At 42.8% G+C, this 21,680-nt stretch overlaps 2 protein-coding genes across 3 annotated transcripts; one reads left to right on the plus strand and one right to left on the minus strand.

Annotated features, from left to right (window-relative positions):
* Positions 1-185: 185 nt before the first annotated feature.
* Positions 186-3,700, plus strand: klhl40b (kelch-like family member 40b). The gene is made up of 6 exons (XM_086020882.1): positions 186-1,301; positions 1,387-1,547; positions 1,606-1,713; positions 2,097-2,282; positions 2,362-2,511; positions 3,309-3,700. The coding sequence occupies exons 1-6, from the start codon at positions 186-188 to the stop codon at positions 3,418-3,420; spliced, it is 1,833 nt and encodes a 610-aa protein (XP_085877008.1). The 3' UTR covers positions 3,421-3,700.
* A 169-nt stretch (positions 3,701-3,869) lies between these two features.
* LOC147127377 (zinc finger and BTB domain-containing protein 47-like) lies at positions 3,870-21,625 on the minus strand. Of its 2 annotated transcripts, none has more exons than XM_086021573.1 (7): positions 21,563-21,625; positions 20,669-20,754; positions 9,696-10,757; positions 9,453-9,600; positions 8,850-8,965; positions 8,572-8,716; positions 3,870-8,274 (listed from the first exon to the last, which is right to left on the minus strand). In XM_086021573.1, exons 1-7 carry the CDS (start codon positions 21,579-21,581, stop codon positions 7,898-7,900), a joined length of 1,953 nt encoding a protein of 650 aa, XP_085877699.1. In that variant the 5' UTR covers positions 21,582-21,625; the 3' UTR covers positions 3,870-7,897. The 2 variants fall into 2 exon arrangements, with proteins under 2 accessions (XP_085877699.1, XP_085877700.1); XM_086021574.1 differs by lacking the exon at positions 21,563-21,625 and adding an exon at positions 19,540-19,597 and having other exon boundaries at positions 20,669-20,871.
* Positions 21,626-21,680: the final 55 nt, after the last annotated feature.

Below are 21,680 nucleotides of genomic sequence, written 5' to 3' on the forward strand. Positions count from 1 at the left end.
TCCAGAATGAGTCCCACTGCCGGCTATAAATAGCCTGGCAGTTGGAGCCCAGTTGAAAGGTGGGGACAGCTGAGGGAGTGAACGGCCTTCAGTTGGCGCCCGACTCTTTCCCTGAGCGCAACGACCCGTTGGATTCGAAGACTCCCGTTAGGATCTTCAGACTCCCCACCGCCAGGCCAGGAAGAATGGCTCTACCGGTGAACCCCATGGACGAGCCCCGGGTGTACCAGCAGACGCTTCTCCAGGACGGCCTGTACGACCTCCTGGAGAACGACAAGCTGGTGGACTGCGTTCTGAAAATCAAGGACAAGGACTTCCCGTGCCACCGCTTGGTCCTCTGCGCCTGCAGTTCCTACTTCCGCGCTCTCTTTCTGTCTGACCTGGATGAGAGCAAAAAACGTGAAGTGGTTCTGGAGGACGTTGAGCCGGGGGTGATGGGGCTGATCCTCAAGTACTTGTATACTTCCAGGATCAACGTGACAGAGCAGAACGTCCAGGACATCTTTGCTGTGGCCAACATTTACCAGATCCCGTCCATTTTTACGGTCTGTGTGTCCTTCCTCCAGAAGCGTCTGAGCCTCAGCAACTGCCTGGCGGTCTTCAGACTCGGCTTGATGCTGGACTGCCCTAGGTTGGCTGTCTCGGCACGGAACTTCGCCTGCGAGCGCTTCCGGCTCATCTCCAGGGATGAGGATTTCCTCCAGCTGCAGCCCGGCGAGCTGGCTGCCATCTTGGCCAACGACAACCTGGACGTGGACTCTGAGGAAGTCGTGTTCGAGGCTTTGATGAACTGGGTGGCGCGAGACTTAGGAGAACGGGAGAAGGAGCTGCCCGGGTTGCTGGACTGCGTTCGCTTACGTCTGGTAGGCGAGGATTACTTGAGGGACAAGGTTGAGAAGAACAAACTCATTTCGAAAAATCCAGAGTTGCAAAAGAAGCTTCAGTTGGTCAGGGATGCTCAGGCGGGGAAAATGCCCGAAGTGAAACCCACCACCAAGAAGAAGGAGGATGGCGCAGAGAAAAAGGAGGACGAGGAACAAGAAGAAAATCTTCTTCCGAGTATCCTGAACGACAACATGCGCTTTGGGATGTTCGTCCGCGAGCTGATTCTGATGGTCGGCGACGCGGGGGCGGTGGCCTACGACCCGACGGGGAACGACTGCTTCATGGCGTCAGTCTCCACGCAGGTTCCCAAGAACCACGTCAGCCTGGTCACCAAGGAGAACCAGATCTTCGTGGCCGGAGGGTTGTTCATCGACGAGCAGAACAAGGAGGATCCACTCTGCTCTTACTTCCTACAGGTGAGCTCTCACGTATGGTGGGTGATCTAGATGCCTTGAAGTGAGGTAAACACGTACTGATCATTTTGTAATCTTAAATCTTCAGTACGACCCGGTCAACGCCGATTGGCTGGGCATGCCGCCGCTCCCGTCCCCCCGCTTCCTGTTTGGGTTCGGCGAGGCAGAAAACTCCATCTTCGTCATGGGAGGCAAGGAAGTGAAGGACCAGGAGCGCACGCTGGACTCGGTTATGGTCTACGACAGACAGTAAGTGCCTCATTCTCAGCAAAGTGGAGAGAGAACCCATGTGGTCTTTTGTTCGTAGATCTTTCAAATGGGGCGAGTCAGACCCGCTTCCGTACGCAGTCTACGGACACGCGACCGTATCGTCCAACGATACGGTTTACGTGATTGGAGGAAAAGGAAACGACAAGTGAGTATGTGGTATCCTCAGTTTATGATTGAGACAAACTCTACCACATTTCATGGTCACGAATGTTGCCCAGGAACACACTGCACAAGGTAGGTACCGCATTGCACAGGTTTAAAACAATCATGCCCGATGTGTGGGTATGTATTTTGAAATTCACTCAGTAAAATACATCTTTTTACTCAAATTTAATTTCAAACTTTTCTGGGAAAATGTGGAATATTTCCATAGAAAAACTCACTTAGAAATAAAATACAAAAATAGAACTTTTTTTTTTTCACTGGAGAATTTTCTGTCCCCCATGAAATGTTAACTTTGTCCTTGGGGGGAAAAAAAAACAAAAAAACAATCAAAAATATTTTTCTTTTTTTTTTCTCCACGAAAAGGAATTGCTTGAGCAATATGTGCGCATACGACGCCAGGAGGTTCGAATGGAAGGAGCTGGCTCCCATGAAGACCGCACGTTCGTTATTTGGCGCGACCGTTCATCAGAACAAAATCTTTGTGGCGGCCGGAGTCACCGAAACGGGCCTGACCGATTCCGTGGAGGTTTACGACATCGCCACCAACAAGTGAGTTCCTCAGATAAAACATCGAAGGTCTATTTATTGCGGCCTAAAGTACTAACGGCCTCGTATGATCATTCTACAGGTGGTCCGACTTTGAGCAGTTTCCCCAAGAACGCAGTTCCCTGAATTTAGTGTCTCTGGGCGGCTCACTCTTTGCCGTGGGGGGTTTCGCCATGATGCCGCTGGAGGACAGCGAGGACATTATTCCCAAAGAGATGAATGACATCTGGAGGTAGGTCATGCTTCACATTCAAGTGAAGAAACTTAAGCCCATATAAGTTGGAATACAGTTCATCGGAACTGGAACGTATTAGTATTAGGGCCACACAGGAAAGAAAATAATATTATGAAAATATAGTTGTATATAGTTTATTCATTACCCTTTTCAATTAAGAATATTTAATTTTTTAATAAATATATATTTATATTTTTTGTGAAAATAGCTTTTGTCAAGGAAAAAAAAAAGTCTTATTTTCAAGCAAATAAGTGTTTTTTTTTTAAAGGAAAAAGTTATATGAATTCAATGTGAAATAAGTCATATTATTTCTTAAGCAAAAAAGTTATATTTTTAGGGAATTTAAGGGTAAAAAGAAAAATTATTTGATTTGAATCGTTTTCAAAGAAAAGTTTTTGGCGAACGTTTTATAGTTTTCAGGGAAAAAGATTTAATTTCCCTAAAAAATAATTAAAAAAAGAAAATCAACCATTCTATTACAAGAGTTACACAAAAAAATGACTTTTTGCTTCTGAGTAATTCGTTGAAAAAAATAAAATTTGAATGTGATGTTTTTTTGATACAGTACAATTTTTCTCTTGTAATAGTACACCTTTTTTGAGGGATGATTTTTTTTAATTATTATTATTTAAGTTCCCGGCGTCCAAGTACGTACTTTTTAAAAAAAATTTTTTTTTAAATGGTACATGAATACACTTTAAAAGAAAAATAATGAACATATTAAAAAAAAAACATTCAACGATGTGAAAATGTTGCTTCAAAGTTTCATTTAATCCTTTTCTTCTCCTCTTCAGGTATAATGAGAAAGAGAACAAGTGGACTGGGATTCTGAGAGAGATTCAGTACGCCTCGGGCGCCACTATTTTGGGGGTCCGACTCAACACGCTGCGGCTCACCAAGATGTAAAAAAAAAAAAAAAAAAAAAAAAAATTCTTCCACACTAAAGGCATCCAAAGATGTGCTTTAAGGATATCTTGCATGTCATTAAAATAACGGCACTCTCAAAACTATTTTCACCATTGTCCAAAATGTTTTATAGCCTCTGTTTACTAGGAGTAAGGTGTTTATTATTGTAAATTTTTCAGATTTTCCCTTACTCCTTGTTTTTCCCCCATTCACATTTTTATTGTGAGTTTCATGCTGCAACCATTTTTTTTTTTGCACTGACATCACTCCTTCAAATAAATTGCAAACCAAACTATCACGGCTCAAAGTGTTATTTTCACTTCACCTCTCTAAAAGATATACTTTAGTTAAGTTCAATTGTACAGGCTGTAGGTCACATTAACAGTGGAAATCATAATTTAGGATTCTTATTTTTTTTTTTTTAGATAAAAAAAAAAAAAAAACTGTCATTTGAACAGGGGTGTGTAGACTTTTTATTCCAAGAGGGTACCCTAATAACAACAAAAGACACAGCTCATTTTGCAATATCTCGATACGCTTTAATGTTGACGTGATGCCGCTGGGCTTTTGTTTTACAGACAGTACACACACGCGCACGCGCACACACACACCCACGCGAGTCAATAATGCCACGAAAGGACAGAAAATACAGTCTATTGTTATTAGCACCTCTAGACACTATTCTTCTGTTTTCGTCGTTTTTTAAATTTTTTTATACTAGTTCTCTGTACACCACTTAACGAAGACATACTCTAATGAAGTGTATACGGCAGAGGTGGGGAGCCATTAAGGGAGCTTTTTATAACAGGTGGATTTGTTTTGAAGAGTTGTGGGCCGTAGGTTCCCCACCCCTTGCTCTACATGACAGTCAGCAAATAACAGTGCACATCACGGTTGAGAGATATACTGTATGTGAGTTGAAAGGGGACATATGATGGAAAATGGTTAACAGTATTTTTGGAGCGGTGTCAATTACTCGCAGGTAGGGCTCGGGCTCTGTCCCCCAAGAATAGCCGTGGAATGCTGTAATTATGACTTAGGTTAGTGTTTGGTTACTATGGTGCGTTCTGACTTTCGTACAAATTTCATAGGGACGGAGCTCCATCATAAAGCGAGGATCCATGAGCAGCAATTCAGTGGCTTGGTGATGAAATGCTGCCTCCACCATTGAAAATACAATCCACTTGGTCTTTATGAAAGCACGTTTTTTTTTTCTCTTCAGACTCTGGACTTTATTTTTGAGCACAAGTAACTGATCGCATAGTCCCAACGTCCTTGGCCGTAATGGGGCAGGATTGACAGCGGCTAAATTGCATGAGACAGAAGCGCCCCCCCGCCCCCAAAACACAGTAAGTGGATGTTAAGTCTTTGTTATGCTTTGTGTATTTTGAATTTAGAATGTTTGAGACCTTTATTTAAAAAATGTATAAAAAAAAAAAAAAAATGTTTGCTTTAAAGTTTGGGAAAGTTAGCTTTTTTTATTATGATTATTAGAAGTAGCTACATAAACCCTCATGTGCAAAATAAGCAAGGGCTGGTAGAAAATCTCCTTTTAGCCAGCCTTTATTTAAGGACAAGGGCACGTCCACCTTAAACTTTTTGGCTGAGAGCCTCAGTGAAGGAGAATGGCGCTTAATCGAAAGACATAAAAGCCTACCTGCCAGGAATCCAGTATGAGTCCTCCACAACACTGTGCAAAAGAAAAGTCCCTTCTCCTTTTTTACTGCCACTTAGAGTGATAACACCACATTAACATCTGACTGCTAAAAAAAAAAAAAATAGATATGGTCATATATACTGTACATGTCAGGCGTGGTTACACTTGCTTTAAACAGCTCTATATACATTAGAGTCTCTATGTCATGTAATACAAGCAGCACATTTTATGATAACGCTGCTAAATTTAGTATATTCTTAAAAAAAAAAAAGAAATAACCTTCTGTTTAATCTCAATTTAGTGTATTTCCTCCTGTCATGTATAACACAGCATTAAACATGTTAATACTTGTGTGTTAATGTTATTCTTTGTGGTCTTCACTAAAAAGTGTGATTTTGGTAATATTCTATAGGTAGAAATTGTACACATTTTAAACTCACTCCAAATCAGACATTCGTCGAAATGGACAATAAAGTGCTCGCCATTACCATTCAATCATCTTCACATTACACACATCAGATCCCATCTCTCACTGAAAGTGGTACGACCTCACTAATATCGCTACAAAACACTCACGCAAAGTCGTGAATACGAGCAGCACAAAACAAAAAGGGAAGTAAATCGCACGTTCAAATTTCGTTCAAAATTTTCTGTTTAACCATAACAATTGTATACGATAACGTTTTTTTTTTTGTTTTTTTTTCAAATTTCGTATTAACAATTGGACATCAACACTTTTCATTGTACTGTGATGGTACGTGCGCTCCTGTCGAAAATCGTCCACGGCCAACCAAGTTCAAAGTGCAAAAATCAGTAGTGTTAACTACTCGTCTTTCTCGCGTTCCATATGACGACGTTCAAACCCTTTCCGATTGTAAGGCAAACTACAACCAAAATATGTCAGGATTGTTTTTGTACAAAGGCGTACTCCCGCACCACACTGCAATGAAAACAAATATGAGAAAACGTCGTAGCGCGATTATGTCAATGCTAAAGTTGTAATGTTATGAGAATAAACAGCACTAGAATGTTAAAAGAATTTATACTTAATTTTCTCGTAAAACAAATTATTTTTTGTCGTAAAAATATAACTTTTTGACTCACTCACTTTAGTTTGCTAATTGTACATTTTTTTCGAATACAAGTCGCAGTTTTGGAAATAACCAATTTACAAAAATTTTGTTAGATTGTGTTATGAGACTTTGTGACTAATGTGATTTTACAATACCCAAACAACAACGTGATATTTGGTGTGGCAGTAGTTACTGTATTTTGATTTTGTTTAGCCAAACTGGCTAAGTAGCAACGACTGTTTAAAAAAAAAACGAGCTCGCTAGCCTCCTAGCACAATGCTTTATTTCATTATTGTTGGGATTTAACTTTAAAATCATTAAAATACTGAAATTGTTAGAAAAAAAACAAAAAAAATAAATAAATAATAAGTCATGTTAGTGCAGCAGTGGCTATTTCTTTTTCAGTTCTACACCTCCTTTGTGTTCACTCACAACGGACCGGAAGTTAAAAGACATTTATAATCATTTATAACACTCAAAAGGACTTATTAACTTATGAGGGACCTTACTCAATAGGATATTGTTTTCATGCATCAGGCGCAGTCGATTTTGGAAGAAATAATTGTCAAAAGTGCAAATACTGCAAAAAATAAGCCTTTGAATAGCGATCATCAGTATGGATTTGGTCTTGTTCGATTTCAACTAGAGATGGCCGTAAGAATTACAATTACAGCGAGCCATCGCCGATTCGCAAACTTGCCACATGGAAACAGGAGCTTAGAACATTCAAAAAGATTATTGCACAAAAGGTCTAAGATGACAATGACTTCATGATTAGCAATTTTTCCTATGGACTGGGACGGGCAAACTTTGTGCTCTAGAATTGATTTGGTCATTTGTGGAAAAAAAAAAAATAAAAATAATAATAATAATAATTGTAATAAGATCATTCATTCTAATTTTATCTCAATTAATGTAACTATAAATAAGATAATTCTGTTTCTAATACTGTGTTGTCATTATTTTATAATTTGTGATCAATCAATTGAATACATAAATATAATATATATATATATATATATATAATAATTAACTATTAAAACAGCAAAATTTAGGACTTGACCGCAAAGCATTGTCCCACAAATTGCTTGCTTACACGCACAGTTCTAAGAATGGAAACAGTTAGGAGTACAGATTGATTACATCATGAAATGTAAGGTGCCAGGCGGATTACAAACACGATGACGTGATGTAGCTATAGCGCATGAGCTAATGAGATTTGATTTGGTTATTGTGTACGCACAAACACACACTTCCAAGACTCACAAAACGTTTGGGCTTTCTGTGGCAAATAGAAGCAAATTGCAAATAGGCGGGAGTACACCGTGCGCATTTTTAGCTTCGCACTAAAATTTCACAGTCCGTTATCCCAAACTTTGTGAGTAGTGCACATTTTTCAAAACGCGTCAGCTTTTGGTTATTATTGCTGCGTCGCACCCGAACCGCTTGCTGCCGCTACGCGTGTGCGGAGTTTGGAAAAAAATAAAAATAAAAAATCCAACTTTTCTTGCTTGTTGTTACGAGAGCTGCTACAAATCGCTGCGTTTTGTGCAAGACTCCGGGGAAGGGAAACGCGGCTGGTCCCCAAACAAAACCAGCTCACCAGAAGTATTTGTAAAAAATAACTTGGATTTCTTATTACTTATTTTCACCAAGTGGCAGTGTTACTGAGGCGCAAGAAAATCCAGGGGAAGAAAGGAAAAAAAAAAAAAAAAAAAAAAAAATCAAAAAGTGACCTTTCAATACTTCAGATGTTGGAGTTCATCCTACCGCCAGAGAAGAGGGCAGGTGGTGGAAGAGGGGGTACGTGCGTGGTGGGATGTAACCCCCCCTTGGGGTGAAGCAGGGAAGGCTCCGAGGCGCCGGATGGCGTCTGTTCTGGGTGCCGCTCCGGCGTCCACTGCGGCTGCGCCGGGCCGGACGAGTCGAGGGGGTCTTCCGGCGGCTGGCTGACCCGGAAGCACTTCTCCCGGTGGGCCTTGAGCATGTTGGAGAAGCGGAAACGCTGGCCGCACACCTCGCACGGGTACGGCTTCTCGCCCGTGTGTGTGCGGCGGTGACGCTTCATGTTGGGCCTGCTCGTGAAGCTCTTGCCGCAAATCTCGCAGATGTACGGTTTCTCTCCTTTCGGTGAGGGGGGAAAAAATGGAAAAGGGGGGGGGGCAAAAAATGATTAAGTTGGATGAATGTTTGAGTTTTAATTTGTCTGGTAATTATTTAATTCCTCAATTCACTTCAACATAGTTACTTGGGACCAAGGCACCACCCAAAAAATACCAGTATTGCTTTGGTCTTTCTTTTTTTTTTTTTTTTTTTTTTTTTTTTAGCAAATAATGTTGGCCAGCTTCCCCCCAAAATCTGCATACATGTGAATTTGTGAATGTCGAACTGCAAATATATACGGAACTTTGCTGCACTCACCAGTGTGGGTTTTCATGTGTTCATCAAAGTATTGCTTCATGTTAAAGTCCTTCCCGCACCACTGGCACATGAACTGCTTGTGTCCGATGTGGATGCTCATATGCGAGCGCAGCTGGTATTTGTACTGGAAGCGTTCGCTGCAGTTCTGCAATGGCAACCAAGCACATGTTGTTGTTTTTTTTTGTTGTTGCTTTTTTTAACAATAAAAATGGACAAAAGAATCATGCGTTTACTGTCGAAGAAAGTTGTTCAATGTGGTGTGGAGAAGGAGCTCAAACCTCACACTTGAAGGGCTTCTCTCCGGAATGCTGCAAAGAGTGCACCTTCAGGGACATGCTGCGCTTGAATGACTTCCCGCACGTCTCGCAGGTGAACGGCATGTCCTTCGTATGAGCTACGCATGCACAAACGCAGACAAAACAGATTTTTATTCATACAAACGTGTGTGTGACTTTGAGTGCATGCGCCTTTGACTCATTCACTGCCAGACATTTTCAGACCCTCTTTTACCCTAACGTTTGAAAAAATGTAAAAAATAAAATGAAAAGACTAACAAATACGCCAATGGCAGTGAATGAGTTAAAAGGCGGGGCACGGCCTGGTGAGTGATGTGGGAGTCAGGGTATGCGAGTGTATGGTTGGCTGTTGTGAGTACAGATTAGCAGCAGGCTCATCTCTTTTCAGTCGTGGGTTCTTGAGACTTCATCATCGTGGCGGGCGTGCCGACTGAATTTCACATTGCGGTATTGTGACACAGATCTTGACCTTGTTGAGGCTGTTAAGTTCCATTGAAGTTCCTTTTTTTGCCAACGGAATGGCCCCAAAAAAAACCACAACGGGCAACAGTAAGCGCGACCCAACGACGGCGGCTTGCCACTCACCGACCATGTGCTTGCGAACGTGCGCCATGGTGTAGAACTTCTTGTCGCAGATCTCGCAGGAGAACTTCTTCTCGGCGTAGCCGTGGACCACCTTGTTGTGCTCGTGCAAGGACCACAGCTTCTTGAAGGCCTTTCCGCACGCCACGCACTACCCGGAATCCACAGACAGCAAAAGACCGGTTTTCAAATTGGGATTCAGATTTTTTTTTTTTTTTTTTTCCCAGCTTCCAAATGCCGGCCTACCTGGATGCTCTTCTCGCAGTCGGTCTGCTGGTGCAGCAGCATCTCGCTCTCCAGCAGGAACCTCTTGCCGCAGCTGGCGCAGGCGTGCGAGCGGCTGTGCGTCGCGGTGGTGTGCTTCTCCAAGTACCAGCGGTTGTTGAAGACGCGCGGGCACTTCTTACACGAGAACTGCTGCTTCTCCTCCAGCCTCGCCTTGGGGCCGGCGCTTTCCGTGTCGCCCGGATGCCGGTGGGCCAGCGTCACAGCCACGGACAGCGCCCTGCGGGGGTGCCCGGACTCAGGTTCCACCGCCGGAACGTCAAGGACGTTCTCCTCCTCGTCCTCGTCTTCTTCTTCTTCTTCGGTGCTCTGCCCCAACGTATCGGTTTCTTTCCTCGGGTCGTTCTCCGCCTCGTCGTCCTCGGACCCCCTCCCGTCGCAACCGCAGAACACTTTCGCCTCGTCGCCGCCTTCGGAGATCTTGGACACATTGAGCGTCTGGTTGTTGAGGTTGACTTCCACGATGATTTGATCTTTGTTGAAGGTCGCGTGAGGATCCAATGTCTTGGGGTCCTCGCCGCCACCGCACTCCTGTTTGATGTCCCGGTAAAGCTGCCCGAAGGCAGCCCCGCGTCGCTGCTCGTCCATGTCGGCGCTCCGCAGCGACCGGCTGCCGATGAGCTGGCGGCAGGAGGCGGCGATGTCGCTCATCTGCAGCAACGTGGCGGCGTTGAGCACGTCGGCCACCGTGCGGCTGCTCACCAAAAGCTTGGACGTGTAGATGAAGTTGAGAACCTGCTGCAGGCCCTGAGACGTCAGCGCGTCCAGCGACAGGTCCACGCGCCGCAGCTGCTTGCTGCGGGCGAACAGCGAGTGGAAGAAGGGGCTGTAGGCGGCCAGCACCCCCTTGTGGGCCGGGAAGGTGCTGTGGTGGCGCACCAGCACGATGTCCACGTCGCACAGGTCGGGTTGGAAGAGGCGCTGCTCGTTCAGCCGGTCCATCAAGCAGGTGAAGTGAAGGGCCACATCCTCCACCAGAGAGAACTCAGCAGAGGGAAAGTCGGTGGTCTTCTCCACTATGAGCTGAACGGGGAACGTTATCAGTGTTAACTCTCCAAAAATCCATTTTAATCCGAAAAAAAAGGCACTCTACAAAATAATGGGATTTTACAATTCGTCTTGCAGAATAAACTCCCGTGAAATTTTTCCGGTGTGCGAGATGCATTCTCTTCACTCGGGCCTTCAAGAGACCCTCAGATGTATTCTTTATATAAATCGTCGACGGGGTTGTTTTATCTGCCGCCGCTAATTGTTCCCGCGGAGCGCGTTTCGTCTTGTGAATAATTTGCGCTTCCCCTGGGATGCTGTGGTCTTGCTGAGCAATGGAGACAGCTAATGGAGTCAGCGGGGACATTCGCGAATGCCAAAGCAGCCAGTCCTCACAGACATTTGCTTTTTCTTGTGTGTGTTTTTAATACACGTTGTCATGTACTGCATTCGTGGGTGCGTGCGCGCGTCCTTGCTCACATCCCGTCTGGATCGAAACCCTACCCTTCCTGTGCTAAAACAGACACACACCTTGGGGAGGGACGTGCAAGGATTTGCACAGAGCGCTGACTGTTGCACCTTTTGATTGTGCAGTGTAGACATGCAGAGCTGTAAACAGACACGACTGGGAAAAAAAATATATATATATATATATATATACACTAAACCTCCATTCATTGTGTGGATCGTGTGATCCAGACCCACCCACTATTGGTGAAAATCCGCGATAGAAAGGGACCATGTGGAAAAACATTTCAGATTTAGTTTCACTCCTCTTACACGCTTTGGCCACATGTAATATTATTAAAACATTTTTTTAAACACATTGTGAATTCATTCGAACGCAAAAAAAAATAGAATAAAAAGTATAGAAAAAAAAGGATATTTTGGGGTGCCTGTGTGTTCGATTTGAGAATAAAAATCCAAATATCACAATAAAGTCAAAATATTTCAGGGTCTTTTTTATGAAAATTAAGTTGATGTTTTTTTGTGCAGTTTTTAAGATGTGATAGTCATTTTACATGAAATTATATGTAAACATGAAAATGGTCTTAAATTGACTCTACAAGTCGTAATTTCTACAAAAGTGAAATAAAAATGTCTCAATGAAGTGCTAACATTCCAAGAATGAAGTCAAAAATTACATGAAATTTTGTATGGTAATTAAATCTTAATTTAACTTAAATCGTCGTAACTGTAGAAAAAAATTAAGTTATAATTTTACGATCATTCCTGACACATTACATAACATCTTTCAGTCTTAATTTTACAAGACAACAATTGAAACGTAAAATTAACCGGATAAGTTGTAGTTTGTATGAGAATAAAGTCCAAATCTTACAAGAATAAAGTCAAAATATTATTAGTAAAAATTCATATTATGAGAGAATTGTAGAGGGATGTGGTAAAGCCACATTCAGTTATGCTTGTACGTTACAGTGAGAATGCAGCCGCAATCCTCTCCAAGATCAATGGAAGTCTTTTTCTTTTTGTCGTTGTTCAGCCGGGAACATGCATTTGCATTTAGGGGACTAACCTTGAAAAAGTGGTCTCTTTGAAGAATTCAATTAGAGGGGTGTTAGATTTATTCATAGTTTGGAGCTGCTAAATTGGAAAGTCAGAGTGGAGTTGAGATGGGGTTATCTCTCATATCGCTCGCTCGCCGGCTCTCAGCAGACATCGCCCAAGGGCACAGCGCCGCAGCCTTAATCAGATCGAATGCAAGTTACACCACTTTAGCCATAATCATCATTGTCGTCGCAGTCCTCGTCCCGGACCTAAAATGCAACGACGCAGGAAAAGGGCTTCTGTTTATGTGTCCTAAATGTCAACAGATGTGAAACGCTATTCGCGGAGGTTGGTAACCAGCTAAGCCCGTCGATAGCGATGATGCTCATTATAAATGCATTGAGGGGATACCGCAAAAATATTTTAGAAAAAAAAACGGGAACACACCTCCCATTTTTTTTTTCATGAAAAATGGAGGTTGGCTCAACTCTAACACGCCCCAGGTATGTGACGAGACTTTCCAAGAACCACCTCAGATGTGCTCCAAAAGTCCGTCTGAAGTTGCAAACCAATCTCGCAACGGTTGATCCCAAAAGCACTTTGGATAGACTGAGTTTGATGAACTCCCCCGCTCTCGTCTCTTGTCATCATCCCTGTGCGTCTCGCCTCCCCGTTCATCTCCAAAATGGCAGGCAGGCTTTGTTTGCTGTCATTAGAACGCCACCTTCGACAAGCCTCTCAGACACACGCGGCCTCTCATACGTTATTTTTAGCGTGCGATGCGTCTGACCCGACTCAAGTGTTGTGCAGGTACCACAATGCAGTCTTTTTTTTTTTTTTTAAGAAAAAAGTGGAAATATTACACAAATGATATGGTAATTATCAGAGGGAGCATTCCATCAGACTGATGGGCCAGTCCGTCTCTGAGGGGACGCCCGTTTTGCTGATGATTGACTTATGATGGGACACTTTTTTAAAAGTGACGGACAAGGACAAAGCACTAACGGAAGTGGATTTACGTTTTGCTGACGTTTTTTTGGGGAACCGAGTGAAGGACAAGCAGACTTCTGACGGACTTAACTAATGGACGGACTGACCAACTGACGATTATGATTTTAGTTTATTTGAAGTTTAACTACATTTTATATTATTACTACACATAATAAATAGGTTACCCTTATAAATTTATATACATTTTATTTGTCATTTTATATATTATATCGTTCTGCTGATGGGTAAAATGTTAGCGCATTGACAATGGCGGAAATGATGTGGACACTTCTTAAACAGACAAAAAAAAAAAAAAAGATGTAGGAGACACCAACTGGTCACCATGTCCTCTCTCCCAATTCAATTTACTACTGTGTGAAAAAGTCTGCATCTCCTCAGGCTGTCAAGCGCATGTAAATCTTTCTCGAGTTGCACAATGCGTGTTACTCCGCCGTAACTACCACCGTGCATACCTCGCATCACGGGAGATTTAAAAGCGAGGCGTTGACTCCCATACCAAGAAAAGAATGTCTGCTGAGACCGTAGGAACCTCCCCCCCCCCCCCCCCGCCATCAGGGACCATTTTAGGTTTTATAGGGGTTGAGAGTCCTATAAGCCAACGGTAACGAGAAAAAAATAAGAGTGAGAACATGGCTGGACTGAATCAGCACTCTTGATATGCTGGCGCAGTAGCTCTGAAACAGGAGTTCAGCACATTCGGATAAGTATGTTCCTACCAGATTATAACAACAACAAAAAAAAGTGAAATGTAACAATTTATGACGGCTTTTTCGTAATATAGACTTCTAGGGTAAAAATGGGTCGCGGCCCTCCAACTAAGACGGGCGGGGCAGACATCAGGAAGTGACTGACACCCGGATGAAGAGCAACCGGCACTGGTGTCACTTCTCATCTTGCTCACAAGCCGGGAGATGCTAGGAGGACCCAAACGTACCATCACTGAATCATCAGACGCGAGCGTTCGTGACAAGGCTCAAATACGCAGCCAAAGCAGACACCTAAATGGGCTCTTGTGGAAAGCAAAACAGTTCGTAAAAGTACCCGGTCGGGTTGGGACGATACACTTTTGTCCCAATTGGGTATCAAATGTATCGATACTTCATCAACGTATCGTATTGTCAAGTTACCGTACACATTTTAAAGTCAAATCTCAACTCCTGTGTATGTGATGTGGTACAAGTGACACAATTATTGAAAAGCAAATCGTCTCGAAGACTTCTCCCGTCGGCACAAGCTCCGCCTCCTGAAATTCAATCGGCACCCGCGCTGACCTTGAGGCGTAAGCGGCGTATAAAGTAGCATCGTCCACCCACGTGCCCGCAACCTCAAATGCCCCCGTCTGCACGCGTACCTGAAAGGCTGCAGATGCGATGACGCCGCAGAGGCAAACAGATGACGAGGGCGTAACCAAATGTGGCCGGGCAGGCCTTTTAACAAGGCCCGCAGTGCTCTTTACGGCTGCATCATAAAAACATGCAAATAAAATCAATGTTGCGGGCTCGCCGCCAAGGTCATGACGGTCGCACGCACGCCAGTGTCGGGAATTTGAAAGCAGCGTCGGGAATTTGAAAGCTTTGGTTGTGAGGAGGCAGTTTGAGATGATAGAGTAAAGGTCGACAGCGACGACAAAAATCGGAGAAATCATTTTGTAAGATTAGGTCAAAAAGTATTTAGTTAACATTTTCAGGTTGTTTGGGGGGAAAAATTACAATAATAATAATAATAATAATACCCCTTGTCTCATGACAATTTAGCAGGATTTGCACAAAAAGTAACACTATAAAAAATGTATGCATTTGTAGGTTATTTCAAAGATTATTCCAAAATAAACCCCCGAGTGCAGAAACAAAACATTGAGGTAGGGCTGTGCAATTAATCGAAATTCAATTACAATTATGATTATTACACTCCACGATTACAAAATTGGCATAATCGTAAAAAAACTATTATTAATACGCATTTATATCCAACGCATTGCTCACACGGGGAAATCACACATTTGCAACTTTTTATGTTATTTTATAATAACAAATTTGATACATTTTGTTTGGTACAAAAGTAACTTACATAATTAGTGTTTCAAAGAAATGTATTTGTCTTTATGTTTTTTACGTTGAAACATTTCCTTGTTTTGTACCAAAAAATCTTTTGAATAATGGTGATTTCAATTATTACCAAAATAATCGTGATAAATACTTTTTTGATAATCAAGCAGCCCTGCATTGATGGTGGTTCAGATACATTATATGAAAAGGGAAGAAAACAATATAAATGAGATTTCAGGCAAAATTTGCAGCAGAAGCTCAAGGAAAACAGTCGCTCGGTTTCATTTTTATTCCCTACAGCCTCTTAAAACAGAGCTTCTTTCCCCACCACAACGCTAAAATTAATAAAGGCAATATTATCTCCTCTAATCCCACACATCCCATCGCCTGATCCTGCAGTTTTGGGAGGGTCCCAGCCAGCCAAATACTATAAATCCTTTCCCTGGTACAACCGCCTCATTTCTACCACTAGATGTGAATACATTTCCATCTATGTGTAAATTCCAGCACAGGTGACAAGCCAATCTACAAGTGATACGCGTTTAGCCGAGCATGAAATTGGGATGCACAAACACAAAGATTTGATCTCAGACTGCTTTGGGTGACATTTGGGTAAGGTTTTTCAGGGCACAGAGTGTGCGTGAGTGTGCGTTTCCAGGTCAGAATTCACACTGAGATATATAAGACTGTTGGTGGGCCACGTCGATGAGTGCCAGGAAGTTTGCGTCTGGGCCAACGAGCTGAGAAAGGAAGCGCTGACTCAGGAAGGCTGGCCAAGGGAGAGGTGTTCTCGTACACGCGCAAACACGCATGCAAATGAACTGAAGGATTGAACAAATGATAATCTCGTTTCATTTTACTCAAAAATGTACTTGGTGTGAAATCTGGGTGTGTTGAGTTGATTTTTCTGTTGTACAAATGGCAGCAGTGGGAATGACAGGATATTTGTAACTTCTAACATTAGTGGCTTGTCACTATATGTCGCTGGCATAGACAGATGAGCAAGGGTACATTATTTTCATTCAATTCAGAATTTCTGTCGGAGAGAGGTTGTACAATGTTTTGCAATTCTTGATCCTTGGGGTATTTTGATGACACTAGATAATAATTTTAATTATTTTGTATTTACATCTTGTGACTTGTGTATTTTGTAAGGAGGATTTTGGTCTATCCATGTAAGTGTCTATTTTGTTTTTTACATCTTTGCCATTTCCTTTACATGTGATTTTTTTTCTGGGACAACAAATATATATTTAGAAAATATATTCAAAAATGTTTGAATTATTTTACATCTAACTATGAACTTTTTATATTCGCGTTTTATATTATAGTAATAAGTAATAGGAAATATTTAAAAAAAAACTAACTTTGATTCCGTTTGATTGTAACTATTTATTCAATTTTATAATAAAGTATAAAAAAAAAAAGACTCCTAAAAAAAGACTCCTTAGCTCTTAACATTATGCGATACATTTCTTCAAACAGAATTTGCCTTGACCGACTAACAAGGCTCACTTTTCACTGCAACTGGTTATCACTTTTTGTATAAGCACATCAAAGTACTATTCATCCATCCATTCTTCCCCCACAAAGATTGTCGATCAAAAGCAAGCTTTTTTGTTTTTGTTTTAGGTTAGCGCGGGCGTACCTAATAAAGTGACATGGCATTTGTGCTTTGACGAAGGATGTTTGAGACAAAAAGAGCTCTGTGACGTTGAGCGGCAAGCAGGTGCAGACATGGCCCGGGGCCATTGGCAGGGAGGATACTGAGATATGTTCATTATACCTTTCATAGCTGAATACAAAGAGACGAGAGGCTAACACAAGACTGCAAAGAGCTTCTTATCGCAGGGATCTCTCTGCTGTGTGTGCGTGTGTGTGGGCTGTTGATGAGAAGGTCAGAGAGGACAAAAGGGTAGACGAGGTAGAGTGGGAGAGAGAGAGAGAGAGAGAAGGGGAGAGCATCAGCTTTCTACACCCGCAACCAATCAATGGGAGGGGGAAAAAAAAGCCTAAAGGACTGTTTGGGAATGCGCTTGTTCTCTTTTCTGCTCGAGAGTTTGATGAGAATTATGCTGACCAATCATGTCGGACCAATTAAGCTACCGACATTTAGCTTTAGCAGCCTCATGGGAAAGGGGGAGGGAGTGAAAAATCGGAAAGATGAGTACAACTTCAAGTTTTCCATGTGTTGATGTAATCCCACATACAGCTATGCTATTATTTTGTGTACTGCAATAACAATGCCAAGGATTCAACCATTTTTACTCATGACATTACCAACATGTAGCAGTGCATTAGCCACTGTTATACATGTAGGCAGGGTGATAGCCACTAGCCGTTGTGTGTCCGCCTCAACTACCAGCCTGTTAACAACTGCTGGTTATTCTTGCCTTAGTGGTTCTTAGCCTTTCATCATTCGTTAGCTTCAGCTACAAGGATGTTAGCAATACTGCTCATGACTGGCCACTCTTAGCAGTGTTTTAGCCTGTAGTCATATTGTGTTAGCTTCAACTACTTGCGAGTTAGCAAATCTTGTCATTATCAGTGACAGTTTGCAGTGCTTTAGTTGTGATCACATTAGCATCAACTACCAGTGTGTTAGCTAGCGTTGTGCTCAAGAGCACACTCTCCATGACGAAGACTTGGCTGAGACCAGAACTCGCCAAGTCCAAGACAAGGCCAACACTTTGAGGAGTCGAGAGTCAAGACCATTGCATTTAAGAAACATGAGTGATTGCAGAATTTTGTGTCTCATAATAATTCCCCTTCGACTAAAAAACATCAGTCACAACACTGTGAAGGTGGGGGCGGGGATTAGTAACACATGAATCGAAGGTATTTGTTTGTGTGTGTTTAGCCTCAGCTGCAAGTATCTTGGCAACTGCTGTTTGTTATTAGCCACCATTAGCGGTGCCTCTTGTTATCATGTGTTAGCCTCAAACACCGGTGTATGGGCAACCACTGGTTATTATTAGCGATAGTTCGTAGAGTTTTAGCTTCTTCACATTATGTATTAGCCTTTTTTCTTAGGAAATTCAGGAATCTATTTGCACCTGTTGTCAGGTGTTGGCCACAAGGCATTGTTTGTTAGCCTCAACAACAAGTGTGTTAGTAACTTCTGGTAATTATTACCCATGGTGTGTTAGCCTCTCATTACCAGTGTCTAAGCAACTTCAGGCAGCTGTTAGCACTTGCTACGAGGGATTAGCTTCAAATGATTGTGTGCTTACCATAAGTACCAGTGTGCTATCAACTACGGGTGTTTGTTAACCTTAGTTAAACAATGCCTAAGATTCTAGCTGTCACACGTTAGCCTCCTTTACAAGGGTGTTGGAAGCACTTTAGCCTCTGCTAGTCATCTAGTAAATTTACATTTAGAAAAACAAAACTCAGTGTTTTAGTTTTTAGACTTACCAGTCTCGCCATAAGTGAGGTTTTTTTTTTTTTTTTTGAAGGTTTTTCTTTTTCAAATGCCACATAATAATTAAAACACAAGCTAAATGTTTTATTGGGGTGAAATTAGACAAGATTGTAGTGTAAGAAAAAAAGATAGGGGGTTTACAAATAAGGCAGTGCCATTTGAAGTGCCTTAGACTCTACTGTCTGCCACAATGTCCACTGTTCCTAATCTCTGGGGCATAAATTAGCCGCACGGTTTCCACGGCGAGTGGACTCCCGACTGCTGAGCAGAGTTTGTTGCCGGGCTTTGGAATGGCTGCACTTTTCACGAGGCAGACAATTCCCCTTACTTGGCACCAGAAGATAACGAAAGCCTACACGAGTCAAGGGCGGGCAGGAATGCCGTGAATAGGCGGTTACATAAAAACTCACATCACCCTGTGAGGATGGAGACAGGAGGTGACAATGCCACGTGAAACACAACAGCCCTAGGAACCTGCAACTTCTAACAATTAAAACTATTCATCTAGCGGAGGCCAGCTGGGATTGAGATTATAATAGTGTTGTCCACATATTTTCGGAAAGTGACAGCATGACATGAGACACCGTAAACGAGTGATTCGATTTTCTCACTTCCGCACTGACGTATTGTGGTACCAAATGGTCAAATGCGCTACCAAATGAAAAGTATCTGTGGTTATGGCCATGGCTAGCGAAGGGTTCTTTGAGGTCAGGATCACAGTATTTTTTTTTCTTCTGAGACATTAAGTAAGAGACAGAATGACTAGAATAATATAAATTGGTCAGTTCTGCACTGAAGTACAGCGACCTGAAATTGTCAAAAGCCCTACCATTTTAGGAGTCCATGTTGGTCTTGGCTGAGACTAGCTCTGTGGTCTTTTTTTAGATCTGAAAGTAGACAGAATGATGTGTGATGCAATGAATACGACTGGTTAAATTTCCTCACTTTTCCATTGAAGAACGGTGGCCCTAAATGGTCAAATGTGCTAGCCGCTGAAGAGTCCCTGTCCCTGCCCCTGCACAGGCTCTTTTTGGTGACTTTGGTTTTTGGAGTGTAACAGCGTCACTACAGGCCTGGTATATTTACTACAGCATTTCAGCGTCTGTCTGGATACACATTTCATGAAAGGATTCCATGTTTACGGTAAACTTTTGAAAAACGAATAAGAAATAGATCGTCTGAGTTGATTTGCTTACCTATCTTACGCAGTGAATTGCAATGCCCACAAACTGTCAAGCGTACTACCCGTTTAAGAGTCCCTGTTGGGCAAAGCCGAGACAAGCATCGGGCTCTTTGCAATCACGAGCCGGCCTTTGCCAGCCTTTGCGTACAGTGTCCCTAAAATGTCTAAAACTGTGGAAGGACTGCTGCAAGAGACTCAGGGAGTGGCACAGGTGCTTTGGTTGTTGTGGTGGGTACAAATGGTAGAACTGCAATTGTCATAGTTGGCTCCTTACACTTATTGAACCAAAACAATGAAAAAGGCGGCAAAACTACACACTCAGAAGCCACCAAGCAAGCAACAGGGCTCACCCCAAGTGACCTGACCCAGATATTAACCCAAGCCTCCAGATGTGAACGCACTGGCTGGGATTACTCCAGCACCACTGCTGCATCAAGCACCACCACATGCTTTCCTAATGAGGCATCCCCAAATGACCCCAGACCGCAGAGGCAGACGGAATCTGCGAGGGAAAGCACTGTCGTGGAACTGGACTTCCACTTTCAGTCTGGCACAAACGTCCTCACTTTTTTCCCCCCCCTTTTGCAAATTGCAGCCATTGCGTTCCTCTAACTTGTTCCACAAACTTCCACGCAAAGGAAAGGCGCCAGAAAACAAAATGACGCGTGAAAGTGCGCCAAGTAAGAGAAAGCCGCTCTCTCCATCTCACTCACAAAACTGAAAAATAAACAAAATGTGACGCTGCTGTGTGTGTGAACGGAGAGAGCGAGCCTACCATTTTGATCCAGCAGCGGCCAGAGGCTCCAAGGAGTCCCGCAATAACTCCTCTTGCGCCAGTTTCCACTCCGCCATGAACGCCCCCTACAAAAAGCGTGGATTTGTCACATTTTGGAGCGGTTCTTTGTGCGTGTGTCTGCGTGTGTGTGTTTGCAGCCCGTGGACCTCCTCCGTGTTCTCTGTAGCAAGCGAGCAGACGGAACAAAAAAATTACAGAGGCTGCTTCGCTTTTTTTTTGCAAGAGGAATTGTTTTTTTTTGATTGGAGCTCGGGGATCATATGGGCGCTTTTCTTTTTTTGGCCTTTTAAAGGGACACAGCGCCGTTTTAAAAGCGTTGGACGTTGTAGAACGCGGCGGCGCGCTTTATACGCGCACACGCGACAACATGATCTGCATTATTTGTTTTTATTTTTGGGCGTTTTCAAACAGAATGCGCATATTTGACGTATGGCGCAAAAAAGGACCTGGTGCGCTTCCTCCGCTAGAGTGCGCAGGTTGTGACGTCACACGGGTTACTAAGTTCATACAAATAAAAAAATAAAGAAGTAAACAGAAGTCACAGTGTAGGGAATAGTTTAAAACACTAAGTTCGCATTTAGTATGAAATTGGACATATTTAAAAATAATTAAACGATAGAACACTTTCGGGGGGGTGGGGTGGGGTTATAATTGATGGGTGTGCGTGTCTCCGCAAAAGCCGATTCAATTCGGTTTTCCATACATCGGGTGCAAAACGATTCACAGACAGTCCGACTTGAAAGTGGAACAATTCAATACATTTTTTGTCAGACTGATCGATTCTTAAAATAATAATTTGTTGGAGCCCTAGAAGATATACAGTGATTGATATTTCATTCCTTCAAACTTCATTAAGAGAATGGGAATCGTCACCTGTTCCATTTTGTGGCATTTCAGGATCGGTTCAAGCCTTTGTTGATCACACTGGAGTGCATCGTTACTCCCACTGTCTACTCCAACAACCTGGGGTGAGGAGGGTGTGGGGGGCAAC

Source organism: Filicampus tigris, chromosome 21 (genome assembly GCF_054856515.1).
Source record: "Filicampus tigris isolate MCC_2025a chromosome 21, RoL_Ftig_1.0, whole genome shotgun sequence".
Classification (NCBI taxonomy): Eukaryota; Metazoa; Chordata; class Actinopteri; order Syngnathiformes; family Syngnathidae; genus Filicampus; species Filicampus tigris.

Excerpts from the sequence above, each read along its gene's own strand:
- LOC147127377 (XM_086021573.1), bottom strand. Across the intron at positions 9,601-9,695 it reads ACTGCGAGAAGAGCATCCAG|TGCGTGGCGTGCGGAAAGGC; the intron begins GTAGGCCGGCAT and ends GATTCCGGGTAG. Across the intron at positions 8,966-9,452 it reads CGTTCGCAAGCACATGGTCG|CTCATACGAAGGACATGCCG; the intron begins GTGAGTGGCAAG and ends GTGCATGCGTAG.
- klhl40b (XM_086020882.1), top strand. The coding sequence starts at position 186 with ATGGCTCTACCGGTGAACCCCATGGACGAGCCCCGGGTGTACCAGCAG. Across the intron at positions 1,714-2,096 it reads GGAGGAAAAGGAAACGACAA|GAATTGCTTGAGCAATATGT; the intron begins GTGAGTATGTGG and ends CTCCACGAAAAG. Across the intron at positions 2,512-3,308 it reads GAGATGAATGACATCTGGAG|GTATAATGAGAAAGAGAACA; the intron begins GTAGGTCATGCT and ends TCTCCTCTTCAG.